The sequence below is a fragment of the Suillus discolor genome (assembly GCF_016758755.1).
Source record: "Suillus discolor strain FC423 chromosome Unknown F5147scaffold_104, whole genome shotgun sequence".
NCBI lineage: Eukaryota > Fungi > Basidiomycota > Agaricomycetes > Boletales > Suillaceae > Suillus > Suillus discolor.
In genome coordinates, this window is record NW_024541351.1 from 68,134 (window position 1) to 87,997 (window position 19,864).

The following is a 19,864-nucleotide window of genomic DNA, read 5'->3' on the forward strand; positions in this document are numbered from 1 at the left end:
ATGCTCTTGGCAAAAGATGATGTGCTTAAGAACGAATCCGAGATACATAGAAGACAAGAAATGCGAAGAACACGGAAGCTTAAAATGTTGGGAGCAACATTTGCAAGTTAGGAAGGAGCCACGGAGAGAAAGCATCCGGCCTCAACGATGAGTTGACCCACGTCTGAGTGCGTTCTCGCAGCCAGCGAAAATAGCTGTGATGTATCCGCATGGCTGGTCGTCTGTACCAGTAAGGATTGCGTATAGATGGTCTTGAGGGTGTTTGCATCCAAGTATGAATCACCGAGGGGGACACTTAGAGGTATCTTTGATCACCCTCGACTAGATGACTCCAACGGAAAATCAAAAGCGCATAGAATGAGGTAGGAAGGATCTCAGGAACATTACATTATCGTGCGAGGCTTATGGCCTACAGGGGCAAAGGGAAGCTCACTAGCGGCATGAGAGAATGCAGCATAAGTCATTTTAGTGAAGTCTTGGGGCCAGGCAGAAATAGATGTAGTTGACGAGTCTGCAATGTCATATTTGTTGGAGAGTCGTAGGGCTCCAGCTATGGTATCAAAGACGACAGTGTGGTTATTGAACTTCCTAGAGATGTGGTGATATACAATTTATAGTTTGACGGATAAGGAGATGGCTCACTCGCGTTGGTACAGCCAAGTGGTGTCAGAAGGGATGTTCTTCACGAGTATTGTAGTATCGGACCGCGCTCGGGAAGAAAGTGACAATAAGACGATTCCCTGGGACTCGAGGTACAACTTCCTCTCCTGGATAATGTGCGTCTCCGCAAGCACAAGCTTGACTGCTGCATTATCTGACTCAGACTTCAAAATATCTGTCTGGACAATTCGGAACCATCCGAACAGCAATAGACGATGTCATTGCATTGCATAAGATCTGGATATATAGTGCATAACATGACAAGGGCTCGACGAACATTCATGTACAACACTCTCCAATTGAAGTCCCGGCCGTCCCACCCAGCTGTGGTTTTACGCCGGAAACTCATATTTTAACGTTTGTTTTCCCCCCTCGCCCTCTACGGTCAGAAATAGGAACGATGTAGAGAAGACGTCCTTGGAAGAACATCTTGTCCAGCACCTCATACGCCGAGAGGGCAGACGTCGGCTGCTTGAAGGTCACGTAGACTGAACCCTTCAACTTCCTAGACAAGGTATATGGACCTGGTAGGATAGTGATAAGTCAGCGAAGTGATCGACAACACACAAATTGTAAAAAGGGAATAGAAGTCAGATAAATTTTCTACTATTGGTTCCCGGGGATCAGCACATCCCTGGAGGATCAGATGTCCCTAAGTGTTTATCATCAAGAAAAAAGCGAAAGATGTAGAGAATACACAATAAGGCCACGAGATACTCACATTTACAACTTCCCCGAATGGTTGAAATAGCTCCATGATCTCGGCTTTCGTACATGAGATGAGAAAGCAAGATTTCGGAGGAATAAACGAAACTGCATGATCGTCTTTGTTGTCGAGTACTGGCGTTCCTCAGGAATGGTGCTCTGATTAACCCCGTGCTCGTCATCAGTTTTCTCAGACTCGATCGGGTAATGAATCCAACACCAGGTTCATAATCCGCCTTGTGAACATGTGGTCGCAATGACGGTCCTGAATTCGTAGCAGTATCTTCAATGCGTCTTCCCTTACTTGGTCAAAAAGCTGGAGCATCCTTCACGTCCTGCGAGTAGATATTTTAAAAGGAAAAAAAAACTTACTGCGACAGCCACGACATTAATTCGCGTCGAGCCAATGAACGTGCGATCGAACCAGCCCCTTGCAGTTGCCAAGTCGCAGCGTTTGCTTCTTGATCGGTCTTGAAGCCAACGAAACCGAATCAATGCGATGTGCCGTCTTGCTTTTCACATCTGTGATTGTTCCGGAGGGGGCACCTTGCAATTGTTGTACGGAGTACGTTCCAAGGCAATCTGGCGTCAAGTATGTGGGGAGATTTTTCACAATCAAACAGGATGTCATTGAAAAAATTCGTGAGGATGAGAGGAAAATTCCAACTCCGACCGGACAACGACCGGACGTCATGATTGGAAGCGGGGTTCGAGCTTCCAAGACTGCAGTCTCTACGACCATGTCTGCCAAGTCGGTATTTCAAGAGGAGAAAAATCCACGGGGTATTCCAAAAGCTCCATTCATCGCGCGTATCAACAAAAGTAGATCAATGGTCTTCTGCTCATGCTTCATGATGTAGGCAAATGTCGAAGAATATCTGGGAGGCTCAGATGGCGCGGTTGAGACTCCCCTGAAGAATTTCCAGGATGCTATCGCGTATGTTTGATATATATTCTGTGACGATATTGAAACTAAGGAAATCCAGGAAGTATCGATATATGGATGCCAACCTGACACAACGACGAAAAGGTCTGGAAGACAAGATCCCCGATATCAGAAAGACATTACATATGGTGGAGTTCCTGCAAGAACAAAGAGTGAGTCTAGCACTGCGAACACGTGCGTCGATATTATCTGACGATTACGTAGGAAGGCAAGAACAAGAACGACGATTTGGAGGATGATCTCGGTGACGAGGAAAATTCCGACAATCCCCAAAAGCCGCTTACCACAACGTTCGAATTAAACGACACGCTTTTCGCGGAAGCAGAACTCGAGGACACCGACACCGTCTATCTATGGCTAGGGGTGAGTTTAGTTGTCCACCGTGAGTTTCCCGATGGTATCTGATTCGTGTAAGGCGAATGTTATGCTATCGTACAAGTTGTCAGAGGCTGCGTCGCTCCTGCGATCCAAATTGGAACTTGCAGAGGCCAGCTTAAAAGCTACGATCGAAGACTTGGAGTTTATGCGAGAGCAGCTGACAGTGATGGAAGTCAACACTGCTAGAGTTTATAATTGGGATGTCAAGCGGAGAAGAGAGCGTCGACTAGCCGGAGAAGGTAATGGAAAGAAGGGCAGCTAGCATTTACCTAAAGTCGGGCAGAATCTTCAAGCCTCAATATTCAATGCCCGTTCAGGGAGCCTATAATTTGCATACCCAAACCCTTGTATTAAATACGGCCAACAAAAATAACAGTATCTTATCGCTGCCATTCATAATTCATGACATATCGTGAACATGCCTGTAATACTTCGGTCGCTCCTCGTTTGTCTAAGGATATCGCCGTTCATATCGACTGGGGTTCCGTATCTGCTCCCGCAATGCCAAAATATTCAGAGTCTGCAGGTATCATCATTCAGGGTGACAATGGAAGGAGAACGAAGGCTTACGCATGGAAGTAGCATGAAGCATAAAGCAATCAACAATATATCCTGGATCATCACTGGAAACTTAGAATGATGCCTGCTCCTACAAGCGGAATACCCTGTGGAAATCGTTACTAGAAAAGAGTACCAGGTAGGTCCGCTATCAGCCAAATGTGAAATAACCTGCAAGGAACTAGCTCACGAATTCCCGCTAATGTTGTTCGCGCAATCAGACGATGGGTCGATGCTCAAGCTGCGACCACCTAGGTCGTTCAGCAACGCAGAAACACCTGTCCAAAGAATCGAGTTGCAACCCCATCCACGGTGAGTGAGTCGACGGCGCTGGCCTGCCCCATGTCATGGGTATATAACTAGACATTGGCATGCCGAACACTGTCCGAGAACCCAACGATGGACGAAGTGGACACGCCACGCCACCACTCATTAGCAACTGCATAGCTAGTGAAGATAATCATATCGATAGGTCGACTTGTTGTTGATCTGAATGGTGATTTAGCGCGACATCGCAGACATTAAATAATGAATTTTGGACATACGTTTTTTTACATATGCGTAATTAAGCATTATTGTATGTTAGGAGATGATTTATTGGTCATGTTTGGATTCAAACGAGTCACTTAAAGCGCTGTTATATAGAGTGCAAGTTGCTTGGTTGAGTTGATCATAATATCAGGAATGACATTCCATCTATCAATGAATTGTCAAACAGCCGAGACATGGGCATATCAGCATGATATCTTTGGCGAAGTGAGAATCATCCAATCTGAAAAGAAAGGTTTGAAAGGTAGCATGGAGTGATGATGAGTCATGCGTGACGGTCGGATGGGGCGAGACACTAGGAGAGGACATCTTGAGTGTCCACGAAGGTACAGATGTCAGAATCGAAAGGTTCACGGTATTCTGTGAAAATAATCAGGGCATTGATATCAGCGGGACACTAGGCGCGGGTCATTGTGGAGCTGCATGAAATGCCGTGAGAAAATGCGCTGGAAGACGCGGCTGATTGAATCAACAACCGACCAGTTGATTTCTTTGGAAGCTCGCAGATGAAGCTCAAGGTCCATCTGTTGGCGCCAATCTGAACGGTGTATTTGTCCATAGCCTCTGTGTTTCTAGTGAGTCTAAATATTGCTGATTGCACGGAGGTAAGAAATTGCGGGCTGCTAGTGACATCGTTGCGAAGGTGTGAATAGGTCACTTCTTTGCTTCCCTATTGATTCCATCTCGTGCATCGCCCTCACAGTTCTTGGTGGCAACGGTCTTCGCCGCACTATTGAAGAACGCTCTGATGTCCCGTTGCTTTGGGTCGTATGCAATCTTGCCGGTCCCGCCGGCGTTCGGCTTCTGAGAATCAGTAGTAGCAACCGCATATATGGTGGAAGTCAGGTGGACGTACAAGCTTGATGAGATGATCCGCACGACCGAAGTCCGTCACTGTTACGATCAGGGGGTTGTCTTCATCAGTGATCTCCAATGGTGTGCCATCTGCAACGTCCTGTATACCACCATCAGCATCCGCATAAAAAAAAAACATAACATCAACTGACCTGCATTTCAATGATTACCCTCGCCCACGCCGTGTTCTGCATCCCAGTGTACCCACGCGAAGTGGTAATATTTCTGGAGTCCCTTTCTAACAACGCGCAAATGAGCGCTCTAATGCAGAGCCCATGGCTTACGAGTGCAATATGCTCTGCACGCCTAGCCCGCATTGCACTATGTACGTGTGGCATGATCACTTCATCCACGGCTTGCATCGCACGTGCTGCTAAATCTTCATCGGACTCACCGTCCGTGAAGCGTTCACCCGGAAGCGGGGTGGGGTACTTGCCCTCGCTCATGTACTCTGAGAGCGACTTGGAAGACCTGTTGTCCGGAGAACACCACGGTTTCCCCTCTGCAATGCCAAAATTTTGCTCCTTTATGGACTCGATTGTGAAGTCATGTGGCGGCTGTGGGGCAGGTTGGGCAGTAAGAACAAGTGCTGCAGTGGTGGCAGCGCGCTTGAGGGGAGAGGCATAGATTTTGGTAAACAGGGTCTTGGAAAAGTATGCACCGAGAGCTTCGGCTTGCTAAAAGACGCGGATATTGAAAGCAGGAAGCAGGAGAATTGAAGAGGGCTTACCGTTTTTCCTGCATGTTGGAGAGCATATCAGAGCAGCTGATGTGAAAGAGGACTTAACGAACCGCGCTGGCTTAGCGGGGCATCAGCCCACCCTGCCCACACGTGTCTCTGTGACATCTAAGCACAATACGGCGCGTGGAGACTACAAAGTAAACTGACCACATTATCGGTTGACTGTCCATGCCTGATCTGATTCCCGCTCGCCCATGAGTTCATTTGCAAAGACACAAAACGGACTCATGACTCACGAACGTCACGGTCAACATGAATTTGACTTGTGTCCTCTAAAAATATCGAACCTCGAATAGTTCGGACTAGCTGGTGGAGCCGCATCATGATCGTGCGCGTGAAGACTCGATACATGTTCGGAATTACAAACTGAGGTCAGCTTACTCATCAATGAAGGACTACTACTTGTAAAGTTCCTTTATCGCAACAGTCGTGTAGCATTGAATTGATTATCACAGTGTAGACAACCTCGCCGTATCAGACTTACTTCTGAAGCCTGACGCGCGGCTCGCGCAGACCTGAAACATCACCCCACACCAGTCCAGGAGAGGTGCGCTCTGCGGCCGCAACCGACATTGTCTAGCCTCAAGTAGACCAAATAAGTAGAAGGAAGTCATTCTTTCGTTATCAATTCGTCACTAAAGTTCCTTCAAGATGTGAATTCGAAGGCCATCATCATCAAGGCGCAGCAAGCTACCGGATCTATCAACAAGCACCGCCTGATGGATCAGTGATCTCATATGATAACACAATATTTCATTTCAGGCTATATATCGAAACCGATGAAGATGTACACACCACTCTGCATCTCCCAGTTTTCGCCATGACTTCAAGTGGTATCCCATTCGATACCGGTGCTTTAATGGCAGCAGTGCTGGAAGGTATTTTATACGGTGAGCATCGGGCATCGGGGTTGTTTGTCCCATGTCCATCAAGCTAAAGTCAACTCATCTCTCCAGGTTTTTCAGTGCTCATGTTTATGGGCACCATGTGGTCTTTGACCTACAAACAGCATGTGCGAGACATCAATCGCCCAATCGCCATAGTAGCTATCCTGCTGTTGTTACTGAGTACTGCGGTGAGTCCTTGCTTTTCCCGTCTGTGGCATGGCGCCTACTGACATTCACCAAGCACATTGTCGTGACCATCATTCGTGTGGAAGATGGACTGGTGAAGTATCGTGACACGTACCCAGGAGGACCAGCAGCATTCTTCGCAGACGTGGCACAAGAAACGTATGTGATCAAGCATGCGTTATACGTCCTGCAAACTCTACTTGCTGATGGGATGGTGGTAGGTTCATATTTTCGTCTGCTACTCTAAGATCCTCTAGGCTAATAGAAGTGCCCCATTTGATAAAAGGTTTATCGCTGCTATGTTGTTTGGCAATCCATCCGGGTTATCATCCTACCAGGCCTGCTGTGGTGTAGCGTCGCAAGTAAAACTGCAATATTGCTCAGCCTGAGAAAGTTGTGAAATCTGATATTACCTTGCAGTCACTGGCACCATTGCAGTCTACAGTGTTTCGCAATCCGAGTCCACTACTAGCGTTTTCTCCACAAATCTTGCGACGTATATCATGGCATATTTTGTCTCAACTATGGCAGCTAATGTGTCGGGTTCAGGTAAGCTCATTTCTGCGAGCACGGTGCAGAAGTTGTGAATGTGTCCAGGATTAATGGCATACCGAATATGGGCGATTGAACGCAATGTCACTACCACTCGCGCCGGTACGAAGGGAACTTTGATGCCAATAGTACGCGTGCTCGTGGATGCCGCCATTTTGTACTCTGTGGCACTCCTCACCGCACTAATCTGTTTCCTCTGCTCGAACAATGGAGAGTTTGTTATGGTGGACCTGGTAATCCCCCTTTTAAGTGATATCGAAACATACTGAGCTATTATCAACTAGATGATGCCGATCATATCGATTGCATTCTACATGGTGCTTATTCGTATCGCCATGAATAAACATCGCGGTTACCTCTCAACCTCAACTGGAAGGACAACTGTCAGAACGGAACAAAGCAATTCGCAGGAATATCCTATGACGCCTGTGGAGACCCATATATCCAAATTCACACACAGTGGCAGTACTTCAGTGGACGGGACGGGGAGTGAGCACAAATCAGGAAAGTCGCCTACTTGGATATTGGCGGAGTAGAGGTTGATATCAGAGCCGAATGTGAAGTAAATGACTAGAGCCTCCCAAGCGGTACATCCCTTGCTGACGTTTGTGTTACAACCGAAGCTTGTCCAAATTCTGATCATAAAGACTCAAGGATGGAAAAATAATTCATGCTTTCGAAACCATCTCGCCTGCAAAAATTGCTATGCAAAAAATAATCAGAGGGAGACCATGGCTGTTCCTTCTCTCATGGGAATAATCACAAGCCCATCAGTGTAATTCTGCTATGGTGGGTCATGATGAGTTTATAGAGGAAAGACAGAAAGCTAATAATTAGCGCTTAGCCTCAATGGTTCATGATCGCAAAGTCGGGTCCAAGTCCACAATTTGGAAGGCGAGTCCAAAAGATAGTATCTTGCATATACCGATAGTGCTTGGGCTAAAAGCATAGGAACCTGTTTATATATTTATTTGTCTCTCGGCCGTCTCTTTTGGATATGTATAATAATTTTCGCTCTATAACACTCGATTTTCCGGTTGATAAATATGTTATCCGTCGTGCCAACGTGAGCGCCTTTATCGATTATCCCCTACTTCAGTAATCTCTGATATCATGCGGCTATTACAATATACAAAGTAAACTATCATGTACAATGGACGGGGTTGTGATGCCAGCATGTGTTCCACTTGCTCTAAACTCTCGGATCTGTACTTGATTGTTCTCACTTCTCATTGACCACAATATAGTGTGCCATTGCGGATAATGTCTCATATTCGTGTGTTGTTGGGAAAACTGCTGAGTTTTGCCAACCAGTTGGTCCACCCGCTCCAGGTTCGCAGAGATGCAATGTACTGCGGAGAAGTCCGTTCCACCAATCGCGTGGCTCTAACAACAGCGCTGTCGTACTACTATTATTAATTTATCATAGGCTCACCGTAAGCCTGTCAAACTTCTTTTTGACCAAAAATCGTGGATCTTCTGCTGATGTAACTTGAATACGACATATTAAAACCCTTCTGAAATCTATAGTATTGTGGTTTGCCATGTTTGATTCTCATTTCAACATCACAACGGTAAAACTTGTGCTTGGGGCCCTGCCTCTTGCTCTCATTCTCTTCTGGTACTTACGGCCTGCACCACGGCTCACTCAGATCCCACCAACACAAGAGAGAGTCCTCATATTAGGTGCAACGAGCGGAGTAGGTCGTACTGTTGCTCATCAATATGCGAAGAGAGGTGCACGAATATGCTTGGTAGGACGGAGGGAATCAATGCTTGATGAGGCTGCTGAGGAATGCAGGAAGGAATGGGTATGTGAAAGCGGTCGTGTGTTGCATGTGCGCGGCGACTGCGCAAGCGTGGAAGACATGACAAAGGTGCGTGACACGGTGATCAAAGGTATGTATCACAGTCTCTTTTGTTCCCCGCTGTCACTGAGGTGATGTGTCAGAGTGGGATGGTATCGACACACTCATAATCACGGCTGGTGTTTCTGCCCTTCAACCGTTGATGACGGTTGCTGGAGTCACTAGTTCCAAAGATGGTCTCTCTCTGCCACATGCCACCGCTGAAGCCATTCACCACGCGGTTGGTGTCGCAAAAGCAGCCACCAATGGCAATTTCTTCGGACCATACATTGCTGCGATTACATTTGTGAGATTACGTTTCCATGCAACGCGTTGATCACTCACAAATGTCCAACTTACTAGATACCTCTCCTCACTTCCTGTTCCATCTCACCGTCTATCCTTCTCCTTTCAAGTGCGGCAGCAATCATTCCTGCGCCAACACGCACCCTCTATGCTTCTACTAAATCAGCTTCCCAAATGCTCTTTCAGGCGCTCGCAATCGAGCACCCCCGTATATCGTTCACGTCCTTCCTTCCCGCAACGATCGAGGGGGACTTCCGCGCGTCCGCGGTCGACACACCGCTCAACTCTGCCCCCGTTATACACGAAGCTGACCCGAATAAACATGGCTTGCGACGCGAGGTGGTGGCGACACGCTGTGTCCAGGCCATTGATCATAAAGAGAAGACGGTTTTCATGCCCCGGTACATGCGAATTGCACACATTTTGTATTGGGTCTGGCCATCATATGTGGAGTGGAGGGGAAGAGTGAAGTATAATTTTAGGTAATGCAGATCAACCGCATTTGTGGCACGCCTGACTCCTTTTGTCTTAGAGCCGACTAGGGGTTGACTAGGGGATGATCCCCCTTGTATGGATAAGCGTACACTCCGGAACCGATTTACACCAGTCTGCGCGACACGGTATGATAGGATCACGTGTCATGACAGTTGTTCGTTCGTTGTACTAGAGTATGTACCCGCTGGTCCTGGCTAGAGCTTGACAATGTTTCCGACCCGCTATTCTTGCGCTATTCTACGCAGTTACGTAGCCCAGCGTGGCGTATTGTTACGCTGCCACATGGGCCATGGCAGTATTGTGTAGTAGTTATTGGTCATCATAAATGAATTTATACTGTACTACGGGCCGCAGTACCTTCGGCGCCTATATCGCCTACTAGTTCTTGCCTGTTCGGCATTCTTGCATAGCGCCAACTCATTGTGCTCCGAGCATTCATCGCTTAACTCACAGGTCGTCCATGGGGTCCATCAATGCTCCATTCGTAGTCTTTGGATACGGCTCACTGATATTCAAGGTGAGCACAGACAGCCACGAAAGGTGTCACTAACTAATTGCGATCACTGCTGGTATAGCCCCCACCTCATGTCCAATCCCAGAGTGAGCGATCAATCCATTTAGCTTACAAACATGTTATGAATATGGCTTTCTGCAGCCTCTGGATTCCTAAAAGGCTACGTAAGGCGCTTCGCTCAGAAATCGCATGATCATCGTGGCACACCCGAGGTGTGTCCTGGCACTTATCGTACACGTCCGCGGAACTCCTGACATAGTATTGATCGTGAACTCGCAGAATCCGGGGCGTGTGGTGACTCTTATCCACAAGGAGGATTGGGATCGCTTTTCTCAGTCTGTGAGTTCATCTCTTCTCGACTTCTAGGATATCCGCAAACACACTACATAGGATGCATTCCCGAATGAAGATATTGTTTGGGGCAAGGTTTTTTCGTCCGATGGAGGCTCTCTCCTTGTTGATAATGTCCCTCTCCACAGGCATAGCGTACACGATTGACCCGGAATATGAGGCAGAAGTTAGGGATTACTTGGGTGAGTCCGATATGGCCTACGATGTTAAGGCTCCATAGTTCGTGTTGACACTCCATGTGTCTGAAAAGATTACAGAGAAAAGGTACGTCGCTCAACAGAACTGAGTATCCGATCATTCGAGGTAGTACAATGGATCAGGATGGATACACAATGGAGACGCTGCATGTCTATACCATAGAGAACGGGATAGAAAGAATTGCAATTCAGGATGTACGCAACACGCTTCACTTGTTTCACCTACCTATCGTTGATTCCTTAACTCAGGCTTTCGTACGCGTTGTGTTTCTAAATGAGTTGTGTCGATCTCACGAGAAGAAAGTGTTATGTCGGTCGACCAGATAATCCATCATTCAGTGAGCATCCCACTTTCCTCTTTTGAATTCGGACTAATGACGATGCGATCAGTTGGTTCAGAACCATTAGAGGACTTGGCACAGCGGATATGGGTCTCCGAGGGCCCCTCTGGACGGAACAAGGCTTGTCAAGCTTCCTTCAGGTCAGAGCAAATTTGAAACTATTCATATCAGGAATATCTGTATCGTCTGGCGGAATCGGTCCGTCAGCTTGCACCAGCATCATATGATTCGCACCTGTTTGCTCTTGAGGTAAGTTCGCGGACGATTACTTGGACAGGTGAGCCATTGTTGATGTTTCTTCTGAAGGAACGACTACGAGAGCTCGATGAAACGGCAAGCGATGATCACTAGTCAGCCATTTTGTCGTTAGATATTACCAACATGAAGGAGAGGTCGATTATCTACATACATACCTCAGATACACACTGGAACACATCACATATATACTATCCTAGCGTTCTCTACCATGGCGATGAGTTAACAGTGATCGGTTTTCACCTGCAGACACAGAAATAGCGCCCTCAGGCATCATTACAACCTTTTGAAATAAGTTCTCCGGATATCATTGGCATACAGTCTTGGTGCATATCGGCTTTGGGTCAATGGCAATGATATCATGGGGTTACTGGCCAAACTAAAGTTATACTCGGTGGGGAAAAAATCAACTGCCCTACAAGTAGATATACAACAGTTTGTATACTGTAGGGTAAGAAATAAGAGAGAACGAAACTAAATGAGTAACTGGAGACAGTGATAGTCGGTCGATGTACTGATGATGGCTTTTGACGAGCATTACACAAAGCGACGAGTCAAGATACTGAAACAAACAGATTCATCCAATAACTACGACAAAATCCGGCAGCGTACGCCCTATGAATATGGTTGCAATTTTTATGTTCTTGGGGACTGGCTGAGTATGGCACCGTAACGAGGAATCGGATGGTTGAGATCAGAACGCGGAGTGGATGGCGTGAAAGGTGTATCGCGCAACAGGGGTATCCGGTCGGAGGACGGCACTCGCGTTAGACTTCGTTCTCGCTCCACAATCCTTGAAAGATGGTATATCAACAACAGGTGTGGAAAAGTGACAATGGAACACGGACCCGCGCATTACAGTAGCCGTAGTGATTCGTCTCGCACGTCTTTTACTCTGATTATCCTCGTATCGATCTGTTTCATCCACAATTTCTTCTGATATGATCTCCTGCAAAATTTTGTTATCCTTGGATATATACCGGAGTCCAAGCCAGACACACCTCAATGATGTCTGGAGCATCGATATCAGTAAGAGGACAGAGCTGTCTGAGAAAACACACCTTCGAGTGTGATCACTCCAATTCCACCACCTGCTAATCCAGGTGTCCGGCTAACCAGTAATAAGTGGGCACGTCCCGTTTGACTGTAATACATGCATCAGAGCCGCGGAAGTTTGAGTGAAGATTCTCACAAGTAATCTAGCGCCTGGAAACAATTTATACTGGGATGTGCTTCGGGAAGAATGGAGAGCTTGAAATCCGAGACTGGGAGAGCCTGCGCTGGGTCGTATACCAGCAACTGAGAAACAACTTCAGCGTTTAGGTAGACTGACGTATAACATCGAAAGTTGCCTTTTTGATGAGTAGAAGCCCTTGGAATGCTAGTGGATTCCCGGGTTCATGTATAGGAAAGCGTGAGTAGCCACTTGTGAGGCTGAGCGAGCTGTTAGTCAAAAAAACAACAGGAAACTGGAACTATGATGTTTACATTGCGTCCACTGTGTTGTGATCAAGAATGGTGTCTGAGCTCAGCGTTACAACGTCCTACAGTTCCAAGACACATGAACGATATTGTCCTATATCGTCAACGGAAACACTTACCTTGATGGGCGTCATGATCGTCTCCACATTCTTCGTATTGAGCTCGAGCACACCATTCAATATACTGATTTCGTCATCCCGTAGTGGTTCCTCTCCCGTGCGATGGAACTGCAGAAAAGATTTGAGTTCAGCCTTCTTGTACGTATGGCCCTCATTCTGGCCTAGAACGTAATCGAGGAGCTTCGCAGTAGGGTATGCGATAGGAGCTATTTTACATCCGGAGTTATTATGACTTCGACGCAATGCATGTCAGCATCACCTACCAAACAAATACATAAGGCAGAGCACGAAAGGGGCACATCGTGCGCCAATTGCGAGGCCATATCTGACGCTAACAGCCTGCGGAATAACTCTGCAGAAAATGTGATGGGATCGACTGGATACTTTGTTGTTACGTACTCTCTGTGGAAAAGAAGAATATGGCGTCTTGCTCAGCAAGTCCTATTCGAGAGGGGCGCAAACGTACCCAAAAATAACTATAATGGAACAATCAGCGGACAACGAACTCATGGATACTAGCAGATTGATCCGTACCTATCGCTGTGGTAGAGATTACGACGGCCGCAATGCCGCCACCAATCTATGTAACGCGAATAGTATTTGTTAATCGGCGCGGAGCCGATCAATTGTTGTTTCAAGAATTCTGTTACTTACGGCACCATCAAGAAAGATAGGCAAACTTTCGTTGATGACCTGCGGGTGTTTAGCTATTGTAGACACGGGCACCTGAGATAACCACTCACAACGTTGGCCAGAAGAAGTACCTATAATGAAGGATAAGTTATTTGTGCATGCGCGCGGGCATCAACATACCACTAATACCCAATGCCGACCTCTCTGCATCAGTCTTAATACTGGTTGTCGTGTACCAATTTTATCAACTGGGAAATGAGACAAGGGCTGTTTGGCAACGCACCTTTTTGCGCATTGCGCTTCTCCGTCAAGTCCTCTGACGACGTAGCCAGGACACGCAGGTGCAATTCATCGAGCCCCATCAGCCCGAGAGTCAGCCTATGACAAAATATCAAACATAACATAAAAGAACCTAGTAGACTGCATAGACTCACCCTGCAAATACACCTCCTGCAAGCACAAGGACGGCACTGATAGCAATCCTGTACCAGAAGGTAGCTGAATCCACTGGCTCTCCCGTTGTCGTCTCAGGGGGCTCCAAGAGCAGTGAGCGGGCGAGAGCGATGATCATGGTGCAAAAGAAACAACTAAGCTACTTCGGTTTCACAGAATTTGGAACGTAATAAAAGCGGATTAGAAGCCTTGGCAAACCCTAATGATGTGATGATGTGTTGCAAGTCCGAGCATACGGATAAGTGAGAAAGAATAAACCGAAGTATGACGCTTAGTCACGTGTGGATTTCCTAGTCCGGAACGCAGTTTGGCGCCACGAAGGAGAATCGGCGGCGCAGGATGATCCAAGCATGAGTGTTGTCACTGTTACGAACACCATCCACACCATTTCAAGACTTATAGCTCCTTCGCATCGCGTGCGTCGACTGGCAACCTGTCCTTCTGGTCTACTTTGTAACGTTCGAACTAGTTTTTTTTGCCAGTCCAAGGCACTATCAGCTGCAATGTCTACCCGTGTGAGATCACCGGCAATCGATCCCGAGGTCTCTGCGCCAGTGGAGAAGAAGATTCGATTGGAGGAGCATCCCGTGGATGAGTCCAATGTAACAAAAGAAGACACGAGTGTCCATGTAGTATCTGGACCTTCCAAGAAAGTGTCGAAATCAGCGAAGAGGAAACAGAAGCGTATCTTGCCAGAGCCTTATTCTTCAGAAGATGTCCTATGGCGCGATATAGTCGCACTGCTAGGAGATGATACGGTCGGCCATGTTCTGCAACAAGGTACCGAGTGGAATTCACCGTTTGATTTCCGTGAAGAGGTGGAGGTAGAGGTATCTACATTATCTTCCAATGGTGCGGATAAGAATGTTCCTCGTTTGTCTATTGATTTTGACTAAACTTCACGTACACTAGGCGATGCGCTGGCACGTTCTCCTGCGTCTTCCGCTCCCTGGGTGATCGTTGCACCATTTGCATTACCAGGGGAAAGAATTCGTGTTCGAGTTTATCGCAGTTCGCGATTACATTCATTCGCCGACCTTCTTGAAGTTGTTTCACCGAACCTTGACCTACGCGACAACAGCCGTGCGAAGTGTCGCTACTTTGGACAATGTTCTGGTTGCCAGTATCAGGTTAGTTGTGCGTCTTGTAGTTTTCGCATGAGTATCAGCTTCTATGTTTAGTCGAATTGATAACAGACGCATCATAATCTTATTCGGCAGCTGACTATCGCATCTTAGATGCTTTCTTACGATACTCAACTTGGAATCAAGCGCAATGTGGTCATCAAGGCTTATGAAAATTTCTCAAGTACTTTTATTTAATCATTTCTGATGGGCCTTCACTCACGTGACTAGATCTTCCCAAAGAAACCATCCCAGACGTACTTCCAACCATAGCCTCGCCACTTCAATATGGCTACCGCACGAAGATAACACCGCATTTTGAGGCTCCACCAAAAAAAGCACGCAAGGAAGCTGATTCTGGTTCAGCCAATTCAACAGATAAGCCCAGCTGGCTGAAAATCGGATTTAATGAAATCGGAAAGCGGACAGTGCTGGACATCGAGGTGACAATAGTGAACTTGGAATGTTTTGATATGTACTTAGCGGCTTCAGGAGTGTCCTATTGCAACCCCCGTGTTAAACGCGGCACTTGGACCTATACGGGAAGATATAATCAAGTAGGTGAGCTGTATAAGAAACTCAACTATATCTGAATTTCCATCAGGAATATCTGGGGCTACAAGAAAGGTGTTTCATTGCTTCTACGCGACTCGATTGAAGACCTGCCCTCCGATATATCGTCTATCCCTAGTCCGGAGGACGAGAAGCATATCTGCATCACGAACCACAAGGCAACTGTTCGTGAACGCGTGGATTCCACGTATTTCGAGTTTCCGGGACATTCATTCTTCCAGAACAACAATTCCGTGCTTGTCCCGCTTACCTCATACGTAAAAGATGCGATCTTCCCTTCCTCGAAATCGTCTGGGCCTACGCATCTTGTGGATGCGTATTGCGGTTCAGGTCTCTTCTCATTGATGCTTGCGCCACATTTCGACACCGTCGCAGGCATTGAACTCTCCGCCGAGTCAATCAAGTCTGCTACTGCGAATGCTATTATCAACCGCCTTCCACAAGGGAAATGTTCTTTTCTGGCCGGTGACGCTGCGAACATATTCTCGACAGTTTCGCACTTCCCCCCAGACAAAACGGCGTTGATAATAGATCCTCCACGCAAGGGCTCTGATGAACCATTCATAGAACAATTGGTTCGCTTCGCATGCAGCACTGTGGTATACGTGAGCTGCAATGTGCATACACAAGCGCGTGATATAGGGATGATTATAGAGCGGATGGAGCAGAAAGGGGGTGGGAGGAAATATGTCCTGGAGAGTTTGAGGGGCTTTGATCTATTCCCACAGACTGCGCATGTGGAGAGCGTCGCGGTGTTGAGGTTGGTTTAGCTCCCGTCAATATCAGTACATAAGTCTATCACGTTGGCATCTTTAACCAGCGGTTGGACCACGCTTTTACGTCGTCAGTGTTTGTTATTACGTGCAGAAGGTGAATATCCTGATCATGTGCTATCAGGTGCTGATATCAAGGGTGATAATAGGCCTTATCAGACTCATGACCAGACTGACTTCGAAGTGCTTCGTTTGACGTGTCTTCGCTCTACCAGCTGATTGAACTTATCGATTGCGGGAAATTCAGGACCCCGACTGCTCTTCGTCTGCAGATAGCCAGAGATTTGGACGATTTGCTTCCGGAGCGCGACATTTTTGACTGGTTCAAGTGTGCAAAACACCATGCTTTGAATGTGGATTTGCGCATGCCATCAAAAAGGTAATTCCCATAAGTCGCACCATGTTTCTGACACTTGTCGGCGTGTCTAGACAAACCCACCGTTCCCAACAAACCTTTCTTGTAGCAAGTGATTTTGGTGTTCATGCGTATCGATGAAGTCCGCAGTCATTTGCTCCACAAGATTACCAGCGGACTTCAAAGCATTGTACGTTATACGGGGGTCCGTCACAAGATCAAAGTATGATGCCGATATCACTCGGCACAATGCCAGTTCTGTTGTAGGAAAATACCTGCACCTCATCGAGAGCATCCGACGTGGCACAAGCCAACGAGTCTTGTGGACGTTCGGATTAGGATATGCCAGCGACCTCTCGCGCTCACCAGGTGCCCATTGGTCACATGAATGCTGCACCGTGGACATGGTTAGGTCTTCGTAACCATTCGGGGACGCTGGTCTTGGCCATGACGCATAATCTCTCCGATAGCATGAGAGATTTGGGACTACAGGTGCTGGCGTATAGGGAGTACCAGGGGTCTTGCTTTAGGTCGTCGCTTGCATGGACGATCTCCGATCCGATCATACATTTATAGTTCGAGACTTTTGTGAGGGTGACGTTGATCGAGTCATTATTCTTGTCCTAGTCATGCTGTCAGTGTACTTATAAAATAATGGGTCGAACTGATTCCGCCTATTTTCCCTTTGGTCACAATACTAGCCATGGGTAACAGAAACAGCGTCGCTTCTCCAGCCTCAGGCCAAACGAGAGGCTCTGCCAACCCGGGAAGCCCTGCTGCACTCGATGTGAGTGTGTCGTCTGCTGAACGTAGTCATGTATAACTCCAACGCTGTTGCAGGCATCTAAGCTGAGTAGCACGCTCGCAAAGACATTGAAGCCCCTGCAGCCCATCGAGACATTACGTTTCGGCCAGGTGAGCAAGTACTCCTGACAATCATGTTCATGTCGCTCAACGATGATGATACCAGACATTCTCGGACCACATGATCGTTGCAACCTATGATCCTGAATTAGGGTGGTCCGCGCCTGAGGTCAAGCCCTATGGGCCCATTACACTTGATCCTCAATGCTCGTGCTTCCAGTACGGCGGAAATGTCTTTGAGGGTATGAAGGCTTACCTGGGGCCTGACGGTAAGGCACGTTTGTTCCGCCCCGATATGAACATGCGTCGAATGGAGAAGTCTTGTGCACGTCTTGCTCTTCCCGTGAGTGTTATGACGTTCATGCAAGGAGTGTCTCTGACTTCGTTGCCCCATGCAGCCCATCGACGGAGATGTCGTTTTAGAACTCATAAAGCATCTTGTGAATGTTGAAAAGCGCTGGATACCCAAAGAATCGGGATACAGTTTGTATATCCGTCCTACTGTCATTGCAACCCGCCCAGGTTCGTGAAATATGTTGATGATGATGTATAAGTATTCACCCGATTGGAATGTAGGTTTGGGAGTGACAGCGTCTGACCATGCGATGCTTTACATTCTTGCGTCGCCAACTGGGCCATACTTTGCGAGGCCTGTTTCTCTTCTTGCAGTCAGTGAAAATGTGCGCGCGTGGCCGGGTGGAACTGGAGGACACAAAGTTGCTGGCAACTACTCACCCGGCTTCCTACCCCAACGCGCTGCTGCAGAGAAAGGATATGATCAAATCCTTTGGCTGTTTGGTGATGACAGAAGAGTCACAGAGGCTGGAGCGATGAACTTCTTCGTTGTAGTCAAGAGAGATGATGAAGACGGTGAGTTTGAATTGGACATGGTTTTATATATAAATGAACTCATTGGTTGAAGGCGTGGACCTCATTACCGCCCCTCTGGACGGTACTATTCTACCTGGAGTGACTAGAGCATCATGTCTCGCCCTTGCGGGCGATCCAGAATTCCACCAAGAAATTTCAATGCGCTTACACCCACAAGAAATGGTATATACCATGAGTGACCTCGCCAAATGGTCGTCCGAGGGCAAACTGCTTGAAGCATTAGCCATAGGTACAGCGGTCATTGTTGGACCTTGCAATAGAATCGGGTTTGAGGGTAAGGACATCGTAATTCCTGGGGATGGAATGGGCCCAGTTGGCACGGCAATCCGGAAAAAGATTCTTGATATCCAGGAGGGTAGAACAGAGTGGAAAGGATGGGGCGTCGTCTGCGCTTAGCGACATGTTCACATACTAGTATACGCATGCATACTTGCCTGCTAAAATAGGTAATACCACACATGTTGCTAAATCTGGAAGGTGGTCCGTGCGCAGACCAATTGGCCTTTATAAACCCCCGCTTCGGGTTTTGGTTCTTCATCTCTTGTGCTCGGGCATGTACTGTCGCCAGTGAGGTCTTTACCGAGGCACAGTCTTTTGCTGATTGCAAATTACACATCCGAACCCGTCTGTTAGCTTCGGCTTCCAGCAATTTTTGCAAACCCCTTCGCTGTGATACTCTTGTTTGCAAAAACGGAGTGGAGCGAATCCAAGAACCTGCGCCTAGTGGATGTTATTGTACATTGTCTCTACCAATGTACTTGATGTTATTATTTTGTCAATGCACAGAATACCTTTTCATATGACAAGCTTGAACATAACTTCATTGCGACACTCAAGGTCAGGTCTCCTCAACGGCCCTGATGGCAGGATGTACTGAGCGCCTTCGAAGTCTCGTCCCGTCCCATTATGATACTAGTACTGTGTTCATGCTCTGCAGCCTTGTGTGTCCTTCAGTAAGCTAGCGCAGCGCATGAAACTTTAAGGTCGACAAATGACATATGTTGGAGTGTTGGAGCCTGGAGGGTTTTCTGAGTTAGCCGAGGAACGAGGCTAACGCAGAAGTTAGTCTACGTGTGAGTTAGTGGTGTGACAGTAACACTCCTCGTTCTCGTCCACATCCATCACCCACCAGCGTAGACGATCCCAGACATAACTTTATTTCTCTGCTCAATAATTAATACTGGTATCTATGTTAGATAATCCCAACGAGGCAATCTTGCCAGACTTCACGACCGTCGAGTACGCCACGGCCAGGGCTCGTCTAATCGCTAGA

At 47.3% G+C, this 19,864-nt stretch overlaps 10 protein-coding genes across 10 annotated transcripts; 6 read left to right on the forward strand and 4 right to left on the reverse strand.

The window, feature by feature from the left end:
* Positions 1 to 867: 867 nt before the first annotated feature.
* F5147DRAFT_724780 (uncharacterized protein) lies at positions 868 to 2,004 on the reverse strand. The gene is made up of 3 exons (XM_041439072.1): positions 1,738 to 2,004; positions 1,382 to 1,681; positions 868 to 1,184 (listed from the first exon to the last, which is right to left on the reverse strand). The coding sequence occupies exons 2-3, from the start codon at positions 1,545 to 1,547 to the stop codon at positions 1,006 to 1,008; spliced, it is 345 nt and encodes a 114-aa protein (XP_041286188.1). The 5' UTR covers positions 1,548 to 1,681; positions 1,738 to 2,004; the 3' UTR covers positions 868 to 1,005.
* Positions 1,260 to 2,004, reverse strand: F5147DRAFT_724782 (uncharacterized protein). Its single transcript, XM_041439073.1, has 3 exons — positions 1,848 to 2,004; positions 1,738 to 1,795; positions 1,260 to 1,700 (listed from the first exon to the last, which is right to left on the reverse strand). Exons 1-3 carry the CDS (start codon positions 1,994 to 1,996, stop codon positions 1,674 to 1,676), a joined length of 234 nt encoding a protein of 77 aa, XP_041286189.1. The 5' UTR covers positions 1,997 to 2,004; the 3' UTR covers positions 1,260 to 1,673.
* Positions 2,005 to 2,105: 101 nt separating this feature from the next.
* Positions 2,106 to 2,951, forward strand: F5147DRAFT_748234 (Prefoldin subunit 3; the record flags this gene model as incomplete). The annotated part of the gene is made up of 5 exons (XM_041440042.1): positions 2,106 to 2,171; positions 2,226 to 2,302; positions 2,352 to 2,463; positions 2,516 to 2,674; positions 2,727 to 2,951. 5 exons carry the CDS (start codon positions 2,106 to 2,108, stop codon positions 2,949 to 2,951), a joined length of 639 nt encoding a protein of 212 aa, XP_041286190.1.
* Positions 2,952 to 4,276: 1,325 nt separating this feature from the next.
* Positions 4,277 to 5,731, reverse strand: F5147DRAFT_724791 (phosphoglycerate mutase). The gene is made up of 6 exons (XM_041439074.1): positions 5,630 to 5,731; positions 5,541 to 5,570; positions 5,444 to 5,489; positions 5,382 to 5,389; positions 4,804 to 5,328; positions 4,277 to 4,751 (listed from the first exon to the last, which is right to left on the reverse strand). Exons 1-6 carry the CDS (start codon positions 5,645 to 5,647, stop codon positions 4,608 to 4,610), a joined length of 771 nt encoding a protein of 256 aa, XP_041286191.1. The 5' UTR covers positions 5,648 to 5,731; the 3' UTR covers positions 4,277 to 4,607.
* A 482-nt stretch (positions 5,732 to 6,213) lies between these two features.
* F5147DRAFT_586719 (uncharacterized protein) lies at positions 6,214 to 7,554 on the forward strand (the record flags this gene model as incomplete). Its single annotated transcript, XM_041431946.1, has 7 exons — positions 6,214 to 6,283; positions 6,350 to 6,468; positions 6,522 to 6,683; positions 6,753 to 6,828; positions 6,887 to 7,015; positions 7,064 to 7,251; positions 7,303 to 7,554. 7 exons carry the CDS (start codon positions 6,214 to 6,216, stop codon positions 7,552 to 7,554), a joined length of 996 nt encoding a protein of 331 aa, XP_041286192.1.
* Positions 7,555 to 8,462: 908 nt separating this feature from the next.
* On the forward strand, positions 8,463 to 10,043 carry F5147DRAFT_724805 (uncharacterized protein). The gene is made up of 4 exons (XM_041439075.1): positions 8,463 to 8,917; positions 8,970 to 9,172; positions 9,229 to 9,653; positions 9,704 to 10,043. Exons 1-4 carry the CDS (start codon positions 8,563 to 8,565, stop codon positions 9,711 to 9,713), a joined length of 993 nt encoding a protein of 330 aa, XP_041286193.1. The 5' UTR covers positions 8,463 to 8,562; the 3' UTR covers positions 9,714 to 10,043.
* F5147DRAFT_724810 (ChaC-like protein) lies at positions 10,037 to 11,596 on the forward strand. Its single transcript, XM_041439076.1, has 13 exons — positions 10,037 to 10,183; positions 10,242 to 10,266; positions 10,322 to 10,392; positions 10,460 to 10,519; positions 10,571 to 10,601; positions 10,660 to 10,713; positions 10,782 to 10,795; positions 10,852 to 10,923; positions 10,978 to 10,983; positions 11,033 to 11,066; positions 11,119 to 11,189; positions 11,241 to 11,318; positions 11,376 to 11,596. Exons 1-13 carry the CDS (start codon positions 10,127 to 10,129, stop codon positions 11,418 to 11,420), a joined length of 618 nt encoding a protein of 205 aa, XP_041286194.1. The 5' UTR covers positions 10,037 to 10,126; the 3' UTR covers positions 11,421 to 11,596.
* A 12-nt stretch (positions 11,597 to 11,608) lies between these two features.
* On the reverse strand, positions 11,609 to 14,236 carry F5147DRAFT_724817 (uncharacterized protein). Its single transcript, XM_041439077.1, has 16 exons — positions 13,993 to 14,236; positions 13,842 to 13,936; positions 13,739 to 13,779; positions 13,669 to 13,689; positions 13,580 to 13,618; positions 13,460 to 13,505; positions 13,392 to 13,401; positions 13,189 to 13,277; positions 12,926 to 13,131; positions 12,813 to 12,868; positions 12,677 to 12,758; positions 12,517 to 12,623; positions 12,386 to 12,468; positions 12,326 to 12,336; positions 12,173 to 12,273; positions 11,609 to 12,117 (listed from the first exon to the last, which is right to left on the reverse strand). The coding sequence occupies exons 1-16, from the start codon at positions 14,127 to 14,129 to the stop codon at positions 11,961 to 11,963; spliced, it is 1,281 nt and encodes a 426-aa protein (XP_041286195.1). The 5' UTR covers positions 14,130 to 14,236; the 3' UTR covers positions 11,609 to 11,960.
* Positions 14,237 to 14,255: 19 nt separating this feature from the next.
* On the forward strand, positions 14,256 to 16,650 carry F5147DRAFT_724832 (S-adenosyl-L-methionine-dependent methyltransferase). Its single transcript, XM_041439078.1, has 8 exons — positions 14,256 to 14,427; positions 14,481 to 14,863; positions 14,924 to 15,141; positions 15,250 to 15,319; positions 15,367 to 15,578; positions 15,628 to 15,692; positions 15,740 to 16,578; positions 16,631 to 16,650. The coding sequence occupies exons 2-7, from the start codon at positions 14,515 to 14,517 to the stop codon at positions 16,476 to 16,478; spliced, it is 1,653 nt and encodes a 550-aa protein (XP_041286196.1). The 5' UTR covers positions 14,256 to 14,427; positions 14,481 to 14,514; the 3' UTR covers positions 16,479 to 16,578; positions 16,631 to 16,650.
* Positions 16,651 to 17,464: 814 nt separating this feature from the next.
* Positions 17,465 to 18,996, forward strand: F5147DRAFT_724845 (aminotransferase). Its single transcript, XM_041439079.1, has 6 exons — positions 17,465 to 17,623; positions 17,677 to 17,751; positions 17,807 to 18,043; positions 18,099 to 18,222; positions 18,277 to 18,570; positions 18,623 to 18,996. Exons 1-6 carry the CDS (start codon positions 17,540 to 17,542, stop codon positions 18,985 to 18,987), a joined length of 1,179 nt encoding a protein of 392 aa, XP_041286197.1. The 5' UTR covers positions 17,465 to 17,539; the 3' UTR covers positions 18,988 to 18,996.
* Positions 18,997 to 19,864: the final 868 nt, after the last annotated feature.